Raw genomic sequence first — 23,998 nt, 5'->3', positions numbered from 1 at the left:
TAATGCAGGTTCCTTGATCTTGTGGAAAGAAGTTTTTGGAATAGATGTCTGTATTCATAGTGGTGTTGGAGGATCTGGTCCAGTGATCTAATGTTTAAAAATTGTAAATAGTTCTTTAAGCACTTCTGCATTTATTGTCAGCAATAAATTAGAGGTAGATTCTAAGACATGTTTATTTGCCATTAAAGCAAAAAAAGTTTCCATTTTTCAGTTTACTATGCCATGTGTATTGTATTGCATGTGCTCAGAGGATTAGCCAACTCTTGCCTCCAGGCCTTGACTTTGAATGTCTGTGTATGTTCTAGGTAACGAATTTTGGTGTTCAACAGAATCTCCAGTTGATAAAAATTGACAACCCGTTTTTAAAAAGCCACCAAATGCACTTCTGCACAGAGCTAGCATAATAAAGCAGCGTCAGCTGAGGCTCTGGCTGAACTATCAAAGGAACAGCTTACGCTGTGATCCGCTGAAAGCTTGCTGAGTCTAGTAGTAAGGAAAAAATAGCACTTGAGGGGCACACTCTGTACTTAGCTTTGTGAGTAGGAGAGTGTTGTGTGGCCTCTAGGGAGCTCATTGAACACTACTGTGGCAATGTGGTGGTTGTACTGAAAACCTATTTAAAATCAAGTATGATGTAACAAACTGAGTAATGTGTGATTATCTAGAGCCCACAAAGTTGTTTCATGAAAGCAGGGGGCTTGTGTTGGAAAAGACGGTTATTCATCTACACCAGGGCTTCTCCTCAATTTCTGTTTTCAGTGTAGCGATCTTTGTTTCAGTACAGATGCTGGTTTTCCAGGAGGAGTAGTGATGCATGATCATGCCTATTTTGTCTATAAAAAATGCAAAAAAAAAAAAAAAAAAAAAAAAGGGTGTACTAGAAACTGCTGCCTTGATTCTAAAGATGATCCCTAAGATTCAACTCTGAAAATGGTGCATATCAAGCTAACTGTTGAAAAGTCATGACCAGTGGTTATTGTTTCTCCCTAGGTGTCGGTAGTTGAAAAGGCGGACAGCTCTAGTGTATTGCCCAGCCCATTATCCATCAGCACTAAAAACAAAATGACATTCCTCTTTGCCAACTTGAAGGATAGAGACTTTCTTGTGCAAAGGATCTCTGACTTCCTTCTACAAACTACTCCAAAAACATATTCTGAAAAAGAAATTGCTGGAAGTTACAACAGTTCGGATGATGAGGTGTGTGGGGAAAAAATGTAATAAATTTCACTGACCGAAGAGAATTTAACTGTAGTTTCTTTGTCCATGTGTGAGACATTTTTCTTGAGGTTTCTGTGTTAAAGACTAATGCTTATGAAGACTTAAGTCAATGAAATATTATGACTAGGGCATCTATTTTTAAGGTTAAACCTGGAAAATTTTTCCCAATTTGCCAACTGTCTCCTTGACAATGGTGTTAGCTGATGTGTGTCATTAGAGATGGGGTGGACAAACTTTTTGGCCCAACGGCCACATTGGGCTTGCAAAAATGTATGGAGGACCAACTAGGGAAGGCTGTGCCTCCCCAAACAGCCTGCCCCCCCATCCGCCCCGCCTCCTGACTGCCCACCTCAGAACTCCCGACCCATCCAACCCCCCCCCTCCTTGTCCCCTCCCGCCCCTAACCACCCCCCTGTGACCCCACCCCCTGTCCAACCACCCCCTGCTCCCTGTCCCCTGACTGCCCCGACCCCTATCCACACCCTTGCCCCCTGACAGGCCCCCCAGGACTCCCACCTCCTATCCAACTGCCCCCTGCTCCCTGTCCCCTAACTGCCCCCCAGAACCCTCTGCCCCTTATCCAATCCCCCCACTCCCCGCCCCCTTACCATACCACTTGGAGCGGCAGGAGCTCGCAGCCACATGGCCCAGCTGGAGCCAGCCACGCCACCCAGAGCATTGGCGGCGCAGCTGCAGGGGAGGGGGGACAGCAGGGGAGGGGCCAGGGGCTTAGCCTCCCTGGCTGGGAGATCAGGGGCAGGGCAGGGCAGGAAGGTTCCGCAGGCCGTAGTTTGCCTACCTCTTCATTAGAGGGTCAGATTTTTAGTGCTGGTTGTTTGCAAGCTTGTAAATAAGAGAGACAAGGTAGATGAGGCAATATCTATTGGACCAACTTCTATTGGTAAGAGAGACAAGCTTTCAAGCCACAGAGAGCTATTTTCCAGTCCAGTAAGAAGAGTTCTGTATGGCTTGAAGGCTTCTCTCTCTCACCAAGTTGGTCCCATAAAAGATATTTCCTTACCCGTTTTGTCTCTCTACTATCCTGGGACCGACACGGCTACAACTATACTGAATACAGCTTGTAAATAAAACCTTTAACTGGCCACTGAGCATCTACCATCATCTGTACAGAAGAGCTGCTCAAATTCCTGCTTCCATGTTTTAAAATTACTGTTCATCTTAAAGAAAATAGTGTGGTGGAACATTCAGTAAAAATACAGTGACTGTCAACTTATGTGAGTTCCAAAAGAATTCTAAGTGTTGTAGCACCTGAAAGAAATGAACAGGTGTTGCCTAAAACTGTCAGTTTTTATATAACTCCTCACTTGCCCAAGATTAAATTTTAATTCTGAAAATAAGGATTTTTAACCTGAGCAATCTTAAATTCCTGCTTCATTGCCACCAGACTTTTAAACATTTAAACAGAAAATAAATCTCTAAAATCATATGGTCCAGTTATGAACCGTCTCCCTTTTTTAACTGTGTAAAGGTAGTTGTTGTAAAAAAAAAAAAAAAAAAAAAAAAAAAGATTGTCAGACACTTTAAGCATACAGATTTTAGTTTGTATCAAAGGTGAAATGAGGCAGAAATCAAGCACCCAGAGTTATTGTCTTGTGAAATGAGTCTGCCATACTGCCTCAGATTGTGATCTCATCAGATCTGTCAAACCGATCAATGTTCCAAAACAAAAACAGGGCTTTGCAGGAAGTGATATTGGTAATTATGTAGCTAGAGCTCTTGCTCTGAATCCATACTAAATCCTGGCCACAACATGATGCTGAGTGGCTCTGTGCTGCTTATCATCTAGGTCTTAAAAGTAATTTGTTAAAAATCCCTTTTTTTTTCCTTTTCTTTTTCTTTTTTCCTCTTTTTATAAGAGGAGATTTGTTAACTTTAGTGTCCTGGCCAAGTCCCCACTGCATAATTATTTTCTGCCTATCTAAAATTTCTCCTGCACAGGTAGTACCAAATGACTAATATATTTCTTGGTTTTTGTTTTCTACTGTTGTATAAAATATTTGGTTGATTAAAGGCTGCTTTTCAGTAATATATAGTAATCAATATGAAGTAATCTAAGTGCATTGTAATTGTAATACACATACATATAAGATTTTGTGTGTATGTGTGAGATATATAAATAAATAAATAATGAAATTAGCTTTGTAAACTTTGTAGAGTGCTGACAGTTATGGAGTCCCTTTCATCACAAATGATTCCACTTATTCTAACCAAAACATGGTTGAAATTAAAAACTGCAACCTATCTATTTGTGCACCTTGCGTAGTGGGATGCCAATCTTGGCTGGGGCATGCAAGTTCCACCATAATATAAATAAACATAATTAAGGGTCTTCTTTTTTTTTTGTTGGCTTTTGAGTTTAATATTTTAGCTGTTTGTTTCAGTGTAAAAGCTAGATAAGTACTATGTGTACTTTGAACATTTCAAATTTTTCATATTTTTATCAAATTACCTTTTAAGATTTAATTAAATGATTGAGAATTTCAGTAGCATGATTGCAGGAATTTGTTCTAAACCACATTTATTTTCTGTAAACATTTTCATAGAGTCAGATACTGTGAAAAGGTACCATTGTTATTAGCCAAGATTTTAAAAAGTGACTAGTGATCATGGATACTTCAGTTTTGGGTGTTCAACATGAGACCCCCTTAGAGGGGACTGATTTTAAAATTAGAGGTTTTCAGTAGAGCTGTGCCAGAACTGGATTTGCCAGAACTGAATTCTGCAGAAATTTCTCATTTAAAAAAATTAATTAATTCCAGATCAGAACAAAGAGTCGGAAATGCAAAATTTTCCATGGAATGGAATATTGAAAAATTCCATTTTGAGAGAACTGAAACAAAATGTTTAGAAAAATTCTGGACAGGGAGATGGCCATCTGGGAAGTCAAGCTGCATGCCCGCTAGTGGGCTGACAGGAAACTGCCGAACATCTTGATTATGTCAAATTAGCATTTTGTGATGGAAAACTTCCAGCACTTTCTCAAAATTGGGCCCCTTTAAGGTGCCTCAGGTCAGGTTGGACATTCAAAGTTACTAATAACATTTTAAAATCTTGGCCATTGTGAAATTCCTCTGCTTTTTTAATAAAAACAAAAGAGAAGGAAAGAGAGAGAGAGAAAATTCTGTTGTAATTGGGTATTGCTATACTGTGGTGCAAAACATCCTGTTAGATGAGTCATTTTACTGTCTGCAGAAATTAATGTCGAATCTCTTTGGGTGGATAATTTTTAACAACCATGCCTCTGCAACTTCCAATATATAATCTTAGTCACTGAAAAATTAAAACCAGCTTATTGTATGGTTAGATTTTTGATGTGGTGAAGTAAATGCTTAAAACTGATTTGATTGGAAAACTAAAAATTAATTTCATTGATTGAAATTAGTTTAATTTCTGCTGCCAGGTGTTTACCCTTGAGCTGCACCTTGGAGGTTTGATTTCCTCAAACTGAGTTGGCTCTTAGGATGCAATAATTTTGGTGCAGTACAAGCAAAATTCTCCAACTCTCACCCATGAACAGCTTGTGGCTATTGGTTTTTGCAGGTGTATTCAAGACCAAGTAGTATAGTTTCCTCCAGCCCTCAAAGAAGTCTCAGCTCTGAAGCAGATGGAGAGCGACAGTTCAATCTCAATGGCAACAGTATTCCAACAGCAACGCAGGCTTTAATGACAATGTATCGACGGCGGTCGCCTGAGGAGTTCAACCCCAAATTGGTAGATCTCGCTCCTGTTTTTGTAAACTATGCCAGATTAGAAAAGTGTTTTGGTTTTAAAACGAAGTTTTTTTTTAAAGTTAACATTCCAGAAGGAGTTGTTTAACTTTTCCCTATTGCGGACCACAAAGAGTTTGCACTGCCAACCACCTGCAGAGATGGTATCTTTCAGAAAATAAACTGCTAGTACTTTAATAGCAGAATTTCCCCATAATGCATGCCAAAACTCAAAAAGCATTTCATGCAGTGATAATGTATTTAAAATTAGGGGACAACTTCAGGACATCCTTTCCATAACTGTTAAAGAACGAATAGCATGTTGTGTAGTTTGTTATATAGTATTTTTCTTGTGGCTTTTGTTTTCGTACCTATTTTCAAGATTCATTATAGCAAGATGTGCTGGGAAGAAATAAGAAATGTGAGAGAGCAACACACTGAAATAAGAGAATCAGGTTATAGCTAGACTACTTCCTTCCTCCTACCCCCCAATAATTAAAGTTAGTTATGGGGCTTGGGCACTTTGCTTTTTTCTTTTAACGTTAATGCATCAAAAATGCTACTACACTTTCTCAGAACTTATTTATTTTTAGGCAAAAGAGTTTTTGAAAGAACAAGCCTGGAAGATTCACTTTGCTGAGTATGGTCAGGGTCTCTGCATGTATCGGACAGAGAAAACAAGAGACCTTGTGCTGAAAGGCATTCCAGAAATCATGAGAGGGGAACTTTGGCTGCTGCTTTCAGGTGGGTTCCAGTTTAGAACCTTGTCATAAGTCATGAGGTAGATGTATGAGAGATGACACTGGGCTGAATTTTCAAATGTATTTAGGCTCCTAAAGATTCAGGGAGGCACCTAGTAGGATTTTCAAAAGCACCTAAAGCGGGTTAGGTGGCTAACTCTCATTGAAGTCAGTGGGAGTTACATTCCTGACCTGATTTAGGTGCTTTTGAAAATCCCCCTAGGTGTCTATAGATGCAGGTAGGCACCTAAATACCTTTGAAAATCTGGCCTTGTGTACCCAGTGCTACACAAAATGATACCAGTCCATGCCTTGAAGGATTTACAATGGTTTGAGGCCTCAGAGTGAAAACTAAAAACTCTCAGCAAGTAGAGGAGCATATTTGTTAAGAGCCAGTCAAAAAAATGAAGTTACAGGTCTCTTTAGAGCAATGTTATAAACAAGGTATTCACTGAGCCTGGACCCAATGAAACTGCCACATGGTTTGTACGTTTTGACCAGGTTAACTTGTGAGGGTGTCTTGATTCTGTCACTCCTATATAATGAGTGAGGTTAAGATTTTGTCATGATTATTTTTGATAAAAGTAATGGACAGGTTGCAGGCAATAAACAAAAATTCATAGAAGCCTGTGACCTGTCCGTGACTTTTACTAAAAATAGGCAGGGGGGAGGGAGAGACTAAAAGCTCCAGCCCCTGCTGCCCGTGATGGGGCCCCCGTCACCCCCAGCAGGTGACACCTCTGGGGCAAGAAGCTTGGAGCTCTGGGGCTCCTGCTGGCCGTGGTGACTGAGAGCTGCAAGACCTCCACCACCTGCAGCAGCTCAGAACTCCAGGGCCCCTGTCACCTATAACAGTTCAGAGCTCCCGGGCTTGCAGTGGCTGACAGCTTCAGCTCCACTGCCCCAGGGCCCAGGGCTGAAGCAGAAAATCTCTCAGAGGTCTCTGAAAGTCATGGAATCCATGGCTTCTGTGACCTCCATGACAAAATCTTATCGTTAATAATGAGTAATAATATTTTGTGCTTTGCAGCTGGAACATGCTATATAATAACTATATTCCTTAGCACCTTTGTGTGGCTGACAAGTATTGTTCCCACTTTACAGATAGGGAAACCAATATGAAAAGGTTAAATGATTTTGCCCAAGATTTCTCAATGAATCGTTGGCAGAGCAGAGATTGAAAGTCAGGAATTCCAAGCTCCTGGCCCTTTGTTCTGTCCTGTAGGCCAGACAATCTTTATGCACTTAGAAAATGGATGATACTTTAAATTATTAAACCACTCTATGCCAAGGGCTTGATTCTCCATTCCGTCTAAGCTGCAGTTAGATGGAAGGGGAGGAGGGAATGGGGTGCTGCAGGGAGCCAGTTGCAGCTCCTTAACTCAGGGCTGTATGGTCAAGTGAAGTTGGGGCTCCACTGGGGCATCTCTGACTTAAACCACTGGCCTAAGGTGCCTCGGAGGGAACCTTACTCCTGCAGGTGGAGGATCATGCGTAGCAGAGCCATAGGTGCTGGTGCGGCTGTCACACCCCTGGCTTGAAGTGGTTTCCATTATATACAGGGTTTGCAGTTTGGTTCAATGGCTCTCAGCACCCCCACTATACAAATTGTTCCAGCATCCCTGAGCAGAGCTCCACTTTGCCACATCCCTCCTCCCTACACCAGGGGAAGTTTGTACTGGTCAAAGTTCATTGTCATCACCGTGTTACTTTATCATGGGGTTCATTCACCTATATTTTCTTGGAGGAAATTCCTTTTATTTATCGTTAGTCCTTCCTAAAATAAACTGATGCTCTTGGATTAATAGAAATACCTATTGCAGTCACACCTTAGATTTATATTGGAATTGGAAAAGATTCAGAAAAAGGCAACAAAAATTATTAGGGGTATGGAACAGCTTCTGTATGGGAGAGATTAATAAGACTGGGACTTTTCAGCTTGGAAAACAGATGACTAAAGGAGGATATAATAGGGGTCGATAAAATCATGACTGGTGTGGAGAAAGTAAATAAAGAAGTGTTATTTATTCCTCATAACACAAGAACTAGGGGTCCAAATGAAATTAATAGACAGCAGATTTAAAACAAACAAAAGAAAGTATTTTTTTCTCACAATGCACAGTCAACCTGTGGAACGTCTTGTCAGAGGATGTTCTGAAGGTCAGGACTATAACTGTTCAAAAAAGAACTAGATAAGTTCATGGAGGATAGGTCCATCAGTGGCTATTAGCCAAGATGGGCAGGGATGGTGTCCCTAGCTTCTGTTTACTGGAAGCTGGGAATGGGTGACAGGGAACAGATCACTTTATGATTACCTGTTCTATACATTCCTTCTGGGGCTCCTGGCATTGGCCACTGTCAGAAGACAGGATACTGGGCTAGATGGACCTTTGGTCTGACCCAGTATGGCTGTTCTTATGTTCAGCTACCTTAACTTCTAAATGGCTATTCCAATTTGCATAGACAGTTAAAGCAGACTTGCCTATTCAGACTTCAACATGTAGTTTGAACATCAGTCAGCCACTTGACCTTTTATCCTTTGACAGTTGCTTGTTGTCTGTCAGTTTTTCAAGTTTGTACTTTGGTTGTGTAAAATTAATTCATGGTTTAAAATCTAGAACCCCCCAAACATATATTAAACAGCTATCACAGTGGTTGTAAAGGGATGATCATTTGTATCGTAGCTAACGTGTGGTCAAAAAAGAGCTGGTTGATGCAATCTGTGCAGATTTGATCTCTGTAGATAGGATATCTACAACTTGCTCAGTTTATATAAATGTGATGCATCCCTCCGTCTCTTGACGGCTTGACAGCGTAGCCCGTGGATGAGCAAAGATGTCCATTAGTGTCTGGGGAATAATTCAACTGTGGGAAGATAGTTAGCCTACCATTAGGCAGACAGCAAGTGTGAAAAATCGGGACGGGGTCGGGGGATAATAGGCTTCTATATAAGAAAAAGCCTCAAATATCGGGACTGTCCCTATAAAATCGGGACATCTGGTCACTCTACCTACCATGCACTAGTTACCAGAGTTAAAACAAGGTTAAATGGGTTAAAATGAAAAGGGAAAATAATTCCTATTAAGGGAAAAACTCTGGACAATAAGTCCTTGCGTATGCTACAGATACATCTATGCCTGGTCTCCTGGTACCAACACAGTTGTCCCCTAAACTTGTTTCACATGTGGGTCTAGTTTTTGAAGTAGGTCAGACCTTAGCCATGTTTCATAACTAAATTAAAACTGACCTATAGGTGGAGATCTTTGCCCTGGATAGGAAGCAGGTATACTGGACAGAAAAAAGGTTGGTGTTATTTTAAATAGAGACTTTTTGGTTGAGAAAGGTGTGGTCTAATGGTTTGAACACAGGGCTGCAAATCTGGATCTCCTGAGTTCTAGTCCTGGCTCCAGCACTGACTCTTTCTGTAGCTGTAGTTAACTTCTCTGCTTCTTTTATTCTGTCCTTAAAATAAGGATAATACTATGTGCTCACAGGGATGCTGTGCGGATTGACTGAACGATGTTTTAAAAATTGCTCTGAAGATGAAAAGCTCTATAGAACCAGCAGCTATTCTGTATATGACTTAGAGATGGACGTGCGTGTTGTTATCATGGCGATCTGCATGTGAACATGGTGCCAGCCAATAGGCTATCTGCGCTACCAGTAGCACACAGATTAGCTCCCAATCTGTGGAGGGACACTGTGGTGGTGGTCAGCTGTTAAAGCCCCACTGCGATTCAGCATGCTCAACGTTTCCTCCCCACAGAAGGAAAGGGTTTATTTCTGTTTTTTATTTTATCATTATGTGAAACTGCTTTTTAAAATGTACCCAAAGGAAAAGGCAACCAGCTGTATTTTTGAGTGCCAGGCCAATTTTATCCTCTTTACAATTATAACATTTTAAATGTATTTTCAAACTTTGTTTCTATTTTAAAATTTCAATTGAAGATGTCTGAACTAAGGGAACAAAAGAAAATAATATGACTATACTATGCCTGTTAGCCCGTACTTCATTATCCTACCTACTTCATTGGTGTTGCTCTCTCCTCCTCTTAGGAGCCATTAATGAGATGGCCACCCACCCTGGCTATTATGAGGACCTCGTGGAGAAATCTATGGGGAAGTATAACCTTGCCACAGAAGAGATTGAGAGAGATTTGCACCGTTCTCTCCCAGAGCACCCTGCATTCCAGAATGAGATGGGTATTGCTGCCCTGAGGAGAGTATTAACAGCTTATGCTTTTAGAAATCCAAACATAGGATATTGTCAGGTAATTGAAATGTCTTGCCATCCTTTCAAGATCTAGAATTCCCATTCCTGTCTATTTATTTTGTTGTTTTCTCAATCAGTGGCTGCATGCTAATGTACACAGTTGATATATTTGATCATGCACATGAACATTTAGGTTCCTGATTTGTTTGCACAAAGCCCTGATCCTGCAAAGAGTTGCATTAGTACAGACTCCTGCATCTATAAGTGGTTCTCAAACTTTTGCATTGGTGACCCCTTTCACACAGCAAGGCTGAGTATGATTCCCCCCCTCCCCATAAATTAAAACACATTTTTTATATTTAACTCTATTATAAATGCTGGAGGAGAAGCAGGGTTTAGAGGTGGAGGCTGACAGCTCGTGACTTCCCATGTAATAACCTTTTGACCCCCAAGATGTCACGACCCTCAGTTTGAGAACGCAAGATCTACACAGAGTTCTCTTAGCTTCAGTTGGACTCTGCACAGGAGTCTATGCATAGCGGTTTGCAAGCTCCGGTACCAGAGACACTAACTGTTTGTGCATACTGGTTTGTATATGCAGATTTGTGTGCCCATAAATATAGTGACCAGTGTAAGGATGACTAAAGATCTGTCCCCAAGTGCATCTAATTAAAATAATATCTAAAAAATGTCAGAATGAACTCTTAATAAGGAATGTTATGAGGCTTATGAAAGTCCTTCTTAGTAACATTTTTGCCTGTTGCACAGCTTCTCTCCTCGTTCATTACTCATGGGCTAATGCCCCCACCTGTGGAATTCAGCGGCAGTCCAGTGTTGTTGCTGGAGGTTCCAGGATTAAACTCTGCCCTTCAGCTCAGGACAACCAACAGATTTTCTGCTTCCAAAAGTGGAACAAAATGGTGGTTCAGTTTCTCCAGACCATTTTGTTTTAAAACCTTTACTTTGTTTTGTTTTCAGGCAGTTGTGACTTATAATCTTCCTCCTCCTTTTCCCCTGGATTAGATAAATAGCAGCATTGTGGTTCCTACCACCTGGATCTGCCAGTGCAGCACCTCCCTGATGGACTCCTCTGCCCCCACTCAGACATGGCAAAGCTGTCTTGCAAACACCTGGCTTAAATCTAATCAGTGTTCCCTTTGTGAGGCAGCACTTACAGGCTCTACAGTGGGTGAATGATGCCCTGCCTGTGGCTGGCCAGCCAGCCTACCTTTGCACTGCTAGGGCATGGGGCTCAGAATCAGACTGGCATGTCAGGTTCCCACCTTGCCCTGAGAAGCCATGACTCCAATGAAGAAAAGACCAATCATTCACTTCTGAACTTTCGAGGAGAGCATCTAAGGACAAGGAGGAAGCTATCTGGCCACAGGGTGACCAGATGTCACGATTTTATAGGGACAGTCCCAATTTTGGGGTCTTTCTCTTATCTAGGCTCCTATTATCCCCCACCCCCTGTTCTGATTTTTCACTCTTGCTGTCTGGTCACCCTATTTGGCCAGCTCGGGGGTTGGTTGCACAACAAAGCTGTGCTGGAAGGGGGAAAAACCCTGAAAGGATCCTGAGTTCCCCCACCCCGCAGCACCCTAGGGAAAGAAGCAGGGGCTCTTCCTCCCACTGTGAATAGGAATTTTCATGACACTCTGGGGTAAGTCTTGCAAACCCCCAAAGCAAGTGTGTCGTTTGCAAGGCAGTGATTAGTATTGTTAATGAACAAATAAGGTGAAAATCAGAGGTAAGACCTTTGCCTTGTCCCCTGAGGGAGTGTTTGCTAGGGCTTGTCTCCTAAGATCACAGTGCTCTCCTCTGTATCATTCCCACTGCCTCTCCCACACCCTTCAGCATGTCTAGGCATGCAGAGATGCCTGTTTCTCCTGTGCAGCTCTGCCTCAGGCTGCAGACTAATGGAAATTGTGTCTGGGCTTTCTGACTTTCAGCCCAAGAACCCTCCCTGTGCCAGGGAAAGAGCTCAGATTTCAGACAGCAGCAGAATGGGAATTGTGCCTTCTGATCATCAGCAATAACTCCTTGCTCTGCCAGGGAAAGGGGGGGGTGTCTCTCGCTCTCTCCACCCCTCCCCACTCCCTGAACTGGCTCCACATTAAAGCCTTAGGAGGATGTTACTCAGTCTGTGACCAGAGCAGAGGCACATGAGGATTCCACATCCCTCTGCACCACAAGGGGATTACAGAGGGGTAAGTGAGAAATCCCTTCCCATGTTCAAAAGGAGCCTGATTTCCTGTGTAAAGTCCTGAGTTTGTACTAAGTTGCACCTACTGCACTTGAATGCTTGGCAGCCTGGGGGAGCAGGCAGGCTGCCTTTCAGGTTCCCCGGGGACATCTAGCAAGCTACTTCCACAATTGAAGTATCAGTATAAACAGTATCCCTTCCTCCATTGTGTGGTCCCCATGCCATGTACTACCTCCTCCCTGTAAACAGCCAGGGGAAGAAGTACCACACATGCATCGCACACACAAAAACCCAACCAAAACAAAACACAGAAACCTACAAGGAGGTCTGCCAGCTTGCAAGGAACTCATTAATATTAATAAAATATCTTCCTCTTCAAGTATTATTAGACACATTTCCTGAAATGAGGATATCTGATTAAACTAAAATGTTTTATATAAAACAAAGAAATTTCATAAATTTGGGGAGTCTAAGGTTGTTGCAGCAGTAGGTCCACCAGTCAAAGACATAGTCACACTTTCAGAAGGGGACTTCCTTCCAGAAGACCCCATGGACCATAGTACTGATGATACACTGCACAGCGGTTTCAAAGCCTCAGCCATAGCCTTTCAGACCACAGATTTTTTTCATATGTTTAAAAAAGAACGCCTACTTTGTGGCAAACAAGTGGCTAACTGTCTAGCGGTATGAGCCTTGCTTGGGGTAAGACGTCTCAGGTTTTGTCCTGTGATTTGTGCCAAGCAGTGGATTTTAACTTGGTGGCTACAAAAGAGCCTTGTCACATCCCTGGATTGCCGTTGCTTGTCTTAAATGGATATGTTGTGCAGAGGAGCCATTGGTGGAAATGTTAGAGAAATTACTATCTGAGATTGCAGACAGGCCTCAGCCGTCACTGTTGAAACCAGCATTAGCAACTATTGGTTGATTCTAACACTAAGGGTATCCAAGAAAGGATTGTTACCCTGGCAGAGGGAAGAATCTGGAGAAGATTCTTTCAAAGAAACCTAGATCAATTTTCTTTCAAACTGACAAAGTTTTCAGCATGACAAAGAGCATTTGTGTATGAGAGCTCAGAATTCCTGTGCAGGACTCTTCCTTCTGATCCACCTTCTGCACCCAGAATCTTAAGTGGCTGGTGGTAGGCATAGGTTGTATGTAATGCATCTATACCCATGCATTGGCAACATACCAATCAGTTCCACATCCAGAGAAATAGACCTATTCCTAAAGGAACAACTGCCATTAGCTCTTGAATATCCATAGGAGCTTTTGATCCCAATGCAGAGAATTGCTCTCCCAGAGGTCATGGTCCTGGCATGGTCCTCTGGGAGAGCAATGGTAAAGATTTGCAAAGATCCAAAACTTCATTGCATCCATCATTTCCTGAAAGGTCATCAGTAGCCAATTGTTTCCAAAGGTTAGGGTGCGATGCATCAGCTTCATCCCCTGAGTGTGATTCTCAAAATGCACCTGCTTAAATTCCTTCTGAGGACTTAGAACCATGCACTTGAGGCAATGCAAAGTTAAGTGTCATTCTCAGATAACATCCAATGCCTCTCTGTGGGCAGGTAATTTCAAACAACATGCTGAAAGCCAACCCAACTTTCACTCTAGTCCCTCGCGTACTCATATGGAAGCAAGGACACTTGGAAGACAGATTTCCAAAATCTCATCATACGTATCCTTTCAGTTAATTTTTACGTCTCTATTGGGGTGTGTCTTTTTAATTTAAAAAGACAAAGCAAAACCCACAAACATGGTCATGTGGACATATGGGGTCAGACCAGTGATCCATCAAGTCCAGTATCCTGTCTGTGACAGTGATCAGTAAGGTGCAATGAACCACATAGCAGGCAATTATGGTATTTGCAGAGGAAGTCTCATCTTACTTCCCATCAGGGACTGGCTTTGAATTGAGTCAGAAGTGTTTATATCCCTTCTGAAACCAGGGATCAAAGCTGCTCCTTGGAAATGGAAATAAAGGCCTGGGAAGAGAAGAATCTGCTGTCTTTCCAGACAGCTTATGTAAAGCATACAGAAAAGAGAGAAAGGGAGAGTTTGTCCTCCTTCTAATACTCCACTAGCCCAGAAGACACTTTGGACTTGCTAGATAGCCAAGACCCCCACATTGTACCTATAAAAAACACCAGATCTTGTGAAGCTGGGACTCCTTCATTCAGACTAGGAACATCTACAGCTAATAGCCTGAGCATCAGAAGAGCAGTGTAGTTCAACATGGATTCTCCTTCAACCTCTGATACAGTTTGGTATTCAGAGAGAATTCAACCAGGATATTTCATTCATTGATCGGTCAAATTTACATTTCAGGTGTGAGGGGAAACAGGAAGCTCTTTGGGGCTTGGACTGCCTCTTTGTACATTGCCCAGCACAATAGACCCTGACCTCTAGAGGCTTCTGTTATACAAATATGATGATAATCCCAAAGGTCTGGTGATCTCAGCTACATTAGAGTTTTTTCCAGGAGATTCGGTTGGAGTCGCGCAACCAAACACCATAGAGATGTGGATACCAGCCTTGTAGCCAACCACATTGGATCCTCCATTTGAATATCAGTTGCCAAGTTTAATCACACTGACAAGTTTAGACAAGTCTGTGGTTGGCCTTTCTAGTCACCATTACCTCAAAAGGGCAAGTTTTGGAATTAATTCCCATATCCATACAAGAATCACATTGCCTTTGTCATAAGGAAAAAAATATTTATAGCTCCAGAAACCTTTCTGCTCAAGATAAACTCCTCTTTCCACAATTCCTGAGAAATAGTTCTCCCATCATTTGGTTCTACCCCTCGGAAGATTGTGACATAAATGAGCGTCCCTAGAGCTCTGAAGATTCATCTCTGGTATATAGATTACATATGCCAGTTGTACCCTGTTCATCTTATTCTGTCCAAAATGCCAAGGCCTTAGGGACTCAGGGTTGCTGCAGCCATGATGTAAAAATCCTGCATCAGTTGGCATGCTAGGCATCTAGGAAACTATTAACAGAAATTCCTAGAGGCACTGGAGGGGAGAGGGAGGGAGTGTATGAGCCTGAGGAAGATTTGTGAAGTAAATTTCCGTTCCTCTGCAAGTGCATCTTTTGGTAGGAAGGTGCTACTGGGTTGGTTTCCCCATAACGTCTTAGTTTATAAAGCTCTTGCTTTCTGTGGGGGGAACTTCCATTCCTGGCTGTTATGCTACTATAATAATTAAACTCTGGGATTAAAATCTACTTCTGGGATTCACTGTTCACTACTTCCCATGGGTAATGAATGAGGAGAGAAGCTGCATGTGCAACCAAATGAGAAATTTCTTACATGATGATTTTCTTTCTGTTAGCAGCTTCTCTCAGAATTCAACCCACCCTGGTAGTCTTTTGTAAATAAAAATATAAACTGAAAACTTTCTCCAAAGGGAGACTCATACATATATTGTCTTAACTTGATACACAATATTAATTTAACCTTATCTTAACACTAACAATTGGCTGCTGGAGTGTATCTGCAGCTGTGGAGGAGCTCTTTTGGTAGCCTGAGCAGAAGGGCAGAGCTTAGTCTCCGAGCCTCCAGCACAATATTGGACAGCCTCCAAACTCCACATGCAGGGGGCATTGGCCCATGAGTAATGAATTCAGAGAGAAGTTGCTAACAGAAAATGATCAGGTAAGAAACTTTGCATTCCATTTCAAGGAAAAACTGCTTGTACTTCAAATGTTCCTTCATATATTAGTTGCATCAAAACCTTCCAAAAACCTTTTTGCCATGGTTGCAAGCCTTGCTAAGGGGAAAACAACAATGTATCACATAAGCTATTAGAGCAGAGAGTCAGCTCTGCTGTAGCTACGGTTGAGTAGCAGTTTCTCTTTAAAGGCTGGAAGCATCATCTGGTCACAATTGTTAGAGTACAGGGTTGGGAGGCAGGAGTTCTGGTTTCTGCTCCCAACTCTCTCACTTCTGTGTAACTTTGAGCAGTCACCTTTTATATCTCTGTGCCTTAGCTTTCCTGGTTGCAAAATGGGAATAATACTTGTTGATTTTATAAGAGTCTTGTGAGGCTTAATTAATCACTGACTGTAAAGCACTTCAGTATCCCTGAATGAAAAATGCAGAGGGAGATGCAAAGTATTCTGACCATCATCGTCATTAATTCATAAAGAATAAATCACTTAACATTATCTGAAGTATCTTTTTTTTTTTAAATTAAAGGGAGGGGGAAGGATGGTAGGACAATGAACACCGGAATGGTAGCAACAGGAACACACTTGTAACCCTGGTCTGCACAGTCAGGAGTGAAATTATAAGTAGTCCTGGGTCATGGTATAAAAGTACTTTTTATTCTTTCAAAGACAGTGACAGTTATAGCAAGTATCCAAACTCGAAATCATTATATAAATAGTAAACAAGACTAAAGATAAGAGGATAGTGTGTGATAGCATCATAATGAAGTATTGGTGGGTGTTGGGAGGGGATCAGTATATATGAATTGACAGATCTTGAAAAGGGATCTGAATCTGAATTTCTTAGTTTTTTAACTGAGAACTAAATTAGTGTTTTAAAAATATTTAACTTTCATTTTGGGGGGCTTAAAATGTAATGAAATAACTTTTAAAATGTGTTCTTCTGGGACAGTCACAGAAGAATCACAGTCAGGATTCAAACTCTGACATGGAAATATTCTCAAGGTAGGTCATTTTTTCAGGCCTTCTGGCCTTGACAAAGGAGTTAGGCAATGACTGAGAACAAACAAACATAGAGCAACGTTGTGCTAGCCATTTATGTAAGATGGAGGAAATAGGTCACAAGGAACCTTGCCCCCGTCTCCCTTGCTTACAGTCCTTCTGCTCCATTGTGCTCAAGGCTGCTCAAGATTGGCACCACTACAAACATTTGCCTCACCAATGGAGGGCATGACTGCCATTGGTTTTTTGTTTTTGTTTTGCCCTGGCAGAAAGTCTGGGGTGTGCACAGTTGAACCCTTGAAGAATGAACAATAAACTGATTATGCAAAGAAGTAATAACATCCAAAATCTTGATTTTCAGATGGTTTGAAGAAACTTCTCATTAGGAACATTAGGAAAACATTGTTTGCTGTACTTACAGAAGAATGTGGACTGCTGAATATAGCAGAACATATAATAAATTTTAAGTGAAATTTCTTCAGAGTAAATCCATGGCTAATTTCTGACCTAGGATAAATTCTTATCTGTTCAGATTTTATAGCACTAGATATGGCAAGAGAATTTAGAAATGATATCTAGTGATTTATTTTTTCATTCTTGTAGGCCATGAATATTGTCACTTCAGTACTTCTTTTGTATGCAAAAGAGGAGGAAGCTTTCTGGCTGCTTGTGGCTTTGTGTGAACGCATGCTGCCAGACTACTACAATACAAGAGTTGTTGGTATGTTAAGGGGATTGTTTTTTCTAAAAAGTCCTTAAATATCCAGAAGCCTGTTCTGTTAATTTTTTTTATGTTGAAATAATCAGATGGTCAGCACTGATGATATGTGAACTGTTGCAAACAGATGAGAGAATGAAATGCCTAGTTCAGAAGTTTGGAAGCAGCTACCTAAGTAGATATTCTGCTCAGTGTTAGTTCTTCACCTGCTTGAGGTAAAACAGAATTCTACAATGAACTCGACTTGACTTGATTTAGGTTAAAAAGATCAGAAGGAGGTGGAAGGCTACAATTTTAAGTGTAGAGAACAGAGTGTATAATATAATTACCAAAGAAATGTTGGTGAGGGGCAGTTTACAAGAGAAGGTTATATTACCACTCACCTCTAGGCTGTTGGCTTGAAAGGACATTAATAACTGAAAGCCTTTACTGTCTAATGACTGGCTGTTGGCTTGTGTGAAATGAGTTGATGCTTTCAATCCACTTCCATCACAAAAATCACTGTTACTTACCCTTGCTAGCAAAGGCACCAATGACTGAGCTTACCCACTCAATCCTAGAGGTAATGGTGTGGAGATACTTGTGTTTGCTGTTGCCTGTGTGGTGTGCATGTTCTGTAGAAGCTCTTCAGCTTTCTGTGCCACCACAGGGAACTTTTTACACCCACTAAATTTGCCTTAAAAATAAAAAAATCTTCCTTCCTTCCTTCCCCTATATTGCCTCTCCCACCACCACTCCTGTGATGCTGAGAAGTAGAATTCATCCATTAATGTACCTTATCTACAAGTTCCAAAGGATGGGTTTCAGAACAAGAAAAGCCCTGTTTGCTTTTTCTAGGCTCTGTGTTTATTACACATTTGTTTTCTGTATAAGTGTTTTGATTTTTTTTGGTGCATATCACAATTTAATCAAAGGGAAAAATCTATCCTTTCTCTGGTGGTAAGGAAATGTATATAAGCATCTTGGAGAATGTTCTTATAATATTTTCCCCAGAAGGGTATAAATGTGTATTCATTTGATCCTAAATTCATGTGTGCCCAATGTTACTTATTTCCAACAGGAGCTCTGGTGGATCAAGGTGTTTTTGAAGAGCTGGCCCGGGACTATGTTCCACAGCTTTATGACTGCATGCAGGACTTGGGTGTTATCTCTACCATTTCACTGTCCTGGTTCCTCACACTTTTCCTCAGTGTAATGCCATTTGAAAGTGCTGTGGTGGTTGTGGATTGTTTCTTCTATGAAGGAATAAAGGTGATATTCCAGTTAGCTCTTGCTGTGCTGGATGCTAATGTGGACAAGCTGCTGAACTGTAAAGATGATGGAGAAGCAATGACTGTCCTGGGAAGGTATTTATTGAACAAAACCAAAGTTCTGCTTCCGGTTTTAGTGCATTTAACTTATTTACCAAGAAGTTGATTATGTCTTTTAAATGCTTGCAATCCTTTTTGTCTGTAACAAGAGCTATGTGTGCCTTCGTCAAAAAAGGTTTTACATATATTTCTGAGTGACCATATCTACTTATCTAAGCCTGGTATTCACCTAAAAAGTAGATCGACCTAGCTACATCACTCAGGGCTGTGAAAAATTTTGCACCTTGTGTGATGTATTTAGGTTGACCTAACCCCCACCCTAGACTCAGCTAGGTCAATGGAAGATCTACCGCCTCATTGAGATGTGGATTAACTACATTGATGGAAAAATCCCTTTGATTGTTGTAGAAAGCATCTATATGATGGCACTACAGATGCAGCATTGTATCTGTAAAAAGAACAGGAGTACTTGTGGCACCTTAGAGACTAACAAATTTATTAGGGTGCCACAAGTACTACTGTTCTTTTTGCGGATACAGACTAACACGGCTGCTACTCTGAAACCTGTCATTGTATCTGTGCCGCTGTAGGGTAGATATACCCCAAGGGGGACAAAGTTTCAGAAAATTACAGCCACCTTAAAAGCCTACAAAGGTGAAGCAATCAGGAGTGTTGCCCTCAATTATGCACAACTGCTCCTATTAGCCAGGCTCAACAACAACAAAAAAGTTTTCCTTTCTAGTTTCTAGAATATCCTTCTGAACCTGTCTTATAGGGATCTTCAGCAGGTCTTGGTTAGATATCTGGAATTTTTTACCTCATCTTCTGACTGTTAACTTTTAAGTGTAATTAGGAAAAATACCTGAATTCAAGGGTAACTATTGTTGGAAATAGACTTGCTAGAAAATGCAATAGATCTAGAAAGGCTCATGAAGGGATAAAAACACGAGGCAGGTTGGTAGACCTGGATGAATCATTCATGCTGAACTAAGACTACTTTATGTAACCTAGAATGATTCATTTGATTTCCTGACATTTTGTGTCAATGTTTAGATTTCAAGGTGCTGCTGAATCAAAGTGAGGCTCAGGGTAATTTATAGCCAGGCATGAGTGGTGGTATGATGGGTGTTGGTTTTTTAATTTACTTGGTATTTAACCAAAAAAAAAGCCCTGGTCGTCTCAACTCTCCTCTCAGAACTAAGCCCCAACCCTTGCTGAGGAGTTATGAAAGGAAGTTTATGTGGCTGCAAGGTGATTTACAGCAGCTAGACTGGCAGGAAGGATAAGCTCTTGATACTCTTTACAGCCAGGTTTTGGGGAATGAGAGAGGCAGGAGGTATTGAGAATCAAGTACACCATCCCCCGTTCCAACAGGAATGAGGTGGATAGTGCCCCACAAATCTTTATTTGTGTGTAAGATGGCTCAAACAAAAATATTTCAAGACTCTATTTAGGGAATCACTGGTAAATTGTGGACATCTTACTGTGATCAGATGGATTTCATATATTTCTTGATAAATGTGGCTTAGGTAAACAACTAATGCAGCTCTGGGGAGAAGTGGAATGTTACAAATTGGCAAAATAGGTATCTCTGTCCAAATAACGGAATAATAGAGTGGTTTGATCATACTTACGTAAAGTCAGTCTATATGTAATCGCTACTGATCCTCAGAAAAAAATGTGTCCCAACTTTTCTCATTTAGGTTTTTTTTCTTCTCTCCCAATCAGGTATTTGGACAGTGTGACTAATAAGGACAGTACTTTGCCACCAATCCCTCACCTTCACTCACTGCTCAGCGATGATGTAGAGCCTTATCCTGAGGTGGATATCTTCAGACTCATCAGAACATCCTATGAGGTAACTTAGGATTTTGACTAGAACTGGCTTGAGGAGAACAATTCTGTTTCATGAAGGATTTTGAGATATTGAAATTTGGCTTTATTTTGAATGAGAGCAAAACCTGAAAATTTCAAAGTTCTCCAAAGGAGTATTCTGAACATTATTGTTTTGGATCAATCAAAATGTTTCATTTTGATGTAGACTTATTTTATTTTATATTATAACATGTAATATAATACAAAATTTTAAAAAATGAAACACAAAATTGCTTCAGAACAAAAAATCTATGTTTATGTTCCCAAAACTTTGAAACGGAATTTTCCAATAGAAAATGGTTCTGTTATTTTTTCCAACCAGTTCTAATTTTGACATAGGCATAAATAACTCAGAGTTAGAAAACTTCTGGCAAAAACCCCAATAACAGAATAACTAGTCAATGTTCATAAAGTGCATAGTAAAGTCCAAGAAAAAATGGACTAAAACTTTGCACATCAAAAGACTAAGGATTTTTGTCTAATTCTTAAATTAAATTTTACACAATAAAACATTCAGAAAATACCCCTGACACTTAATTTTTAAATGCTGATTTCTAACTCCGGACCAACAACTTGAGCACAAACTCTCCTTTATGGTTTCAGAGTAGCAGCCGTGTTAGTCTGTATCCGCAAAAAGAACAGGAGTACTTGTGGCACCTTAGAGACTAACAAATTTATTAGAGCATAAGCTTTCGTGGGCTACAGCCCACTTCTTCAGATGCATATAGAATGGAACATATATTGAGGAGATATATATACACACATACAAAGAGCATGAACAGGTGGGAGTTGTCTTACCAACTCTGAGAGGCCAATTAAGTAAGTGGAAAAAAAACTTTTGAAGTGATAATCAAGATAGCCCAGTACAGACAGTTTGATAAGAAGTGTGAGAATACTTACAAGGGGAGATAGATTCAATGTTTGTAATGGTTGAGCCATTCCCAGTTCTTATTCAATCCTAAATTGATTGTATCTAGTTTGCATATCATTCCAGCTTAGCAGTCGCTCGTTGGAGTCTGGTTTTGAAGTTTTTCTGTTGTAAAATAGCCACCCGCAGGTCTGTCATTGAATGACCAGACAGGTTAAAGTGTTCTCCCACTGGTTTTTGCGTATTATAATTCCTGATGTCAGATTTGTGTCCATTAATTCTTTTGCGTAGAGACTGTCCGGTTTGGCCAATGTACATGGCAGAGGGGCATTGCTGGCACATGATGGCATATATCACATAGGTAGATGTGCAGGTGAATGAGCCCCTGATGGTATGGCTGATGTGATTAGGTCCTATGATGATGTCACTTGAATAGATATGTGGACAAAGTTGGCATCGGGCTTTGTTACAAGGATAGGTTCCTGGGTCAGTGTTTTTGTTCAGTGATGTGATTCAGTGATTTCTCCTTTATGGGAAATTCATTGGTTCTTTTCTTCCCTGTGCCATGGAGAACTAATTAATATTTTAAATCAAAATGTAGGATTATCCTAGCCATCTAAAACCCTGACAAGTATTTCAGATACTTTCCTTATGTCCTCCACATCTCAGGAAAAAAAATACTTCTGTGTATGTAAAAGGCACCAGAAATCTGCTGTGGGCTTTAGCAGTAGTGAATTCCACATTAAGGGTGAATTAAATCTGAGGGTTCTGAGGATTTTCACCCTCTCTAGTGAGGTAAGAATACAAACTAGCAGTGGAAGGGTAGACATTTATGGAAAGCTGCCATCCCATTTTTGCCTTGTTTTGAATCCCACACCTTTTAAGAAAGCTTCTATGGCCTTGACTATATTTAGATGAATAAACTGGCCTCATGCATAGCCATAATCTGTCTTTTGTGGGCATATGTAGTACAAAAGTTCGTTGCTCTTTCTAGTTGAATAGAAACTTACAGAAACAAGGCCAAATGTATCCCTAGCGTAATGGCACTGAGTCAGTGGAATATACCAGAGATAAACGTGCATCTTTTTTACTTGTACTCTATTTGAATGTGGGCTGTTAAATCAGCTTGCAGTATGTATGTTTTGATGGTGTTATTTCCTGGTATTAAACTGCCACATTTTTCAAGAGATAATGAGGGCTCTCTGTTATTCTGTGACACTTAGGTTTCTGGCCCTAAGTTTGTTGTACCCAATTGGGATTGGAGACCCATTGCGTTGGGCTTGGTATAAACATAAAAGAGAGAAAAATTTGTTGTAAATATCGGGAAATCTCCAGCTGCCATTGGGCTAAAATTTATTTACTGTATTTTTAGTATTTTAGCTTGTCAGAGGCACATGGATAACAATGTAACCCTTGTCACTTGCCCTTTATTAAAGGCTGTATTAAAAATAACGAGATGTACCATGAAAGGTGACTGTTTTTCCTTTGGCATAAAGGATATAATATGCTTTTTGTTCCAGAAGGAAGGCAAGCTGTATCTGAACAACTATCCCATGACACTTGCCTTGGGGGAAGGGAGCAGGGAATGATGAATCTGAAAATAATATTTAGCCATTTACCACACTGTGCTGTGATCCTATCCAGTCCCATAAGCTAAGGAGGGTTGGACACTTGGATGAGAAACCTCTAGTGAAAACTCAGGTGCTGCAGGAAATAGTGCTGACCGTTCAGCACTCTTCCCAGAATCAGTATTGAACCAATGCCTTAGCATGGTGTATGACACAGGAATAGAACATTGTACCTGTAGGTTTGGGGTTTTTTGTGTGTTTTGGGGTTTTTACAGAGGGACTTTCCACTTAACATATCAACAAATGCATTTTATTTTGCCAATGATATTTTCTTTGCTCTTATCGAAGATGTTTTGCATTTTAATAAATCCAGCATCTCGTTTTATCTGATCCTGTAATAAAGTCACAATCCATAGTGTTTGGTATTACTCTGCATTACTATAAAAGTAATTGCAATCCTGCAAACTTGCTGCACAATTAAAGAGTTGGGGTAGCATTTCCAAAATTGCCTAAAGTCCCATTTTCAAGTGACTTAGGACTCATTGACTTAAACTGGGACTTTAGCTCCTAATGACAGTGCTTGTCATTTTTTAAAATGGTACCTAGGCTCCAAAGTCACTGGGTGCTTTTGAAAATTTCCCTCTTGACTTTTTTTTTAAAGATTTCCATACTTTCACCTGCACTTTTGTGTTTAAACATACTTGTAACTGTTTAACCAGGCTCCATAACTGTCTGTTTTTCAAAAGGTTTCCAATTTTAATTGGAAAATTAACAAATAAAGCAGGGAAAATATCCTGCTATTCTAACGTGATTCATAGAAGTACAGATGATATAGGAATGTCACCACTTAACATTATTTGATCGCCTAAGAATGTAT

At 40.6% G+C, this 23,998-nt stretch overlaps 2 protein-coding genes across 10 annotated transcripts in view; one reads left to right on the top strand and one right to left on the bottom strand.

Annotated features, from left to right (window-relative positions):
• Window positions 1-23,998, top strand: part of TBC1D9 (TBC1 domain family member 9) — an 83,476-nt gene that overhangs the window by 43,743 nt on the left and 15,735 nt on the right. For all 8 annotated transcript variants that reach the window (XM_065597712.1, XM_042850301.2, XM_005284320.5 and 5 more), the window contains 7 exons: window positions 991-1,197; window positions 4,780-4,950; window positions 5,540-5,690; window positions 9,743-9,957; window positions 17,386-17,503; window positions 18,561-18,846; window positions 20,539-20,668. In XM_065597712.1, the coding sequence (XP_065453784.1) occupies window positions 991-1,197; window positions 4,780-4,950; window positions 5,540-5,690; window positions 9,743-9,957; window positions 17,386-17,503; window positions 18,561-18,846; window positions 20,539-20,668 (1,278 nt within the window). The remainder of the gene's footprint in view (window positions 1-990; window positions 1,198-4,779; window positions 4,951-5,539; window positions 5,691-9,742; window positions 9,958-17,385; window positions 17,504-18,560; window positions 18,847-20,538; window positions 20,669-23,998) is intronic.
• Window positions 21,340-23,998, bottom strand: part of ELMOD2 (ELMO domain containing 2) — a 49,758-nt gene continuing 47,099 nt past the window's right edge. For both annotated transcript variants that reach the window (XM_065597749.1, XM_065597747.1), the window contains exon 10: window positions 21,340-22,111. The gene's annotated coding sequence lies outside the window, so the exon portion shown is untranslated. The remainder of the gene's footprint in view (window positions 22,112-23,998) is intronic.

Source organism: Chrysemys picta, chromosome 5 (genome assembly GCF_011386835.1).
Source record: "Chrysemys picta bellii isolate R12L10 chromosome 5, ASM1138683v2, whole genome shotgun sequence".
Classification (NCBI taxonomy): Eukaryota; Metazoa; Chordata; order Testudines; family Emydidae; genus Chrysemys; species Chrysemys picta.
The sequence above is the reverse complement of the archived record's forward strand: the minus strand, read 5'-3'. Positions and strand labels throughout refer to the sequence as shown.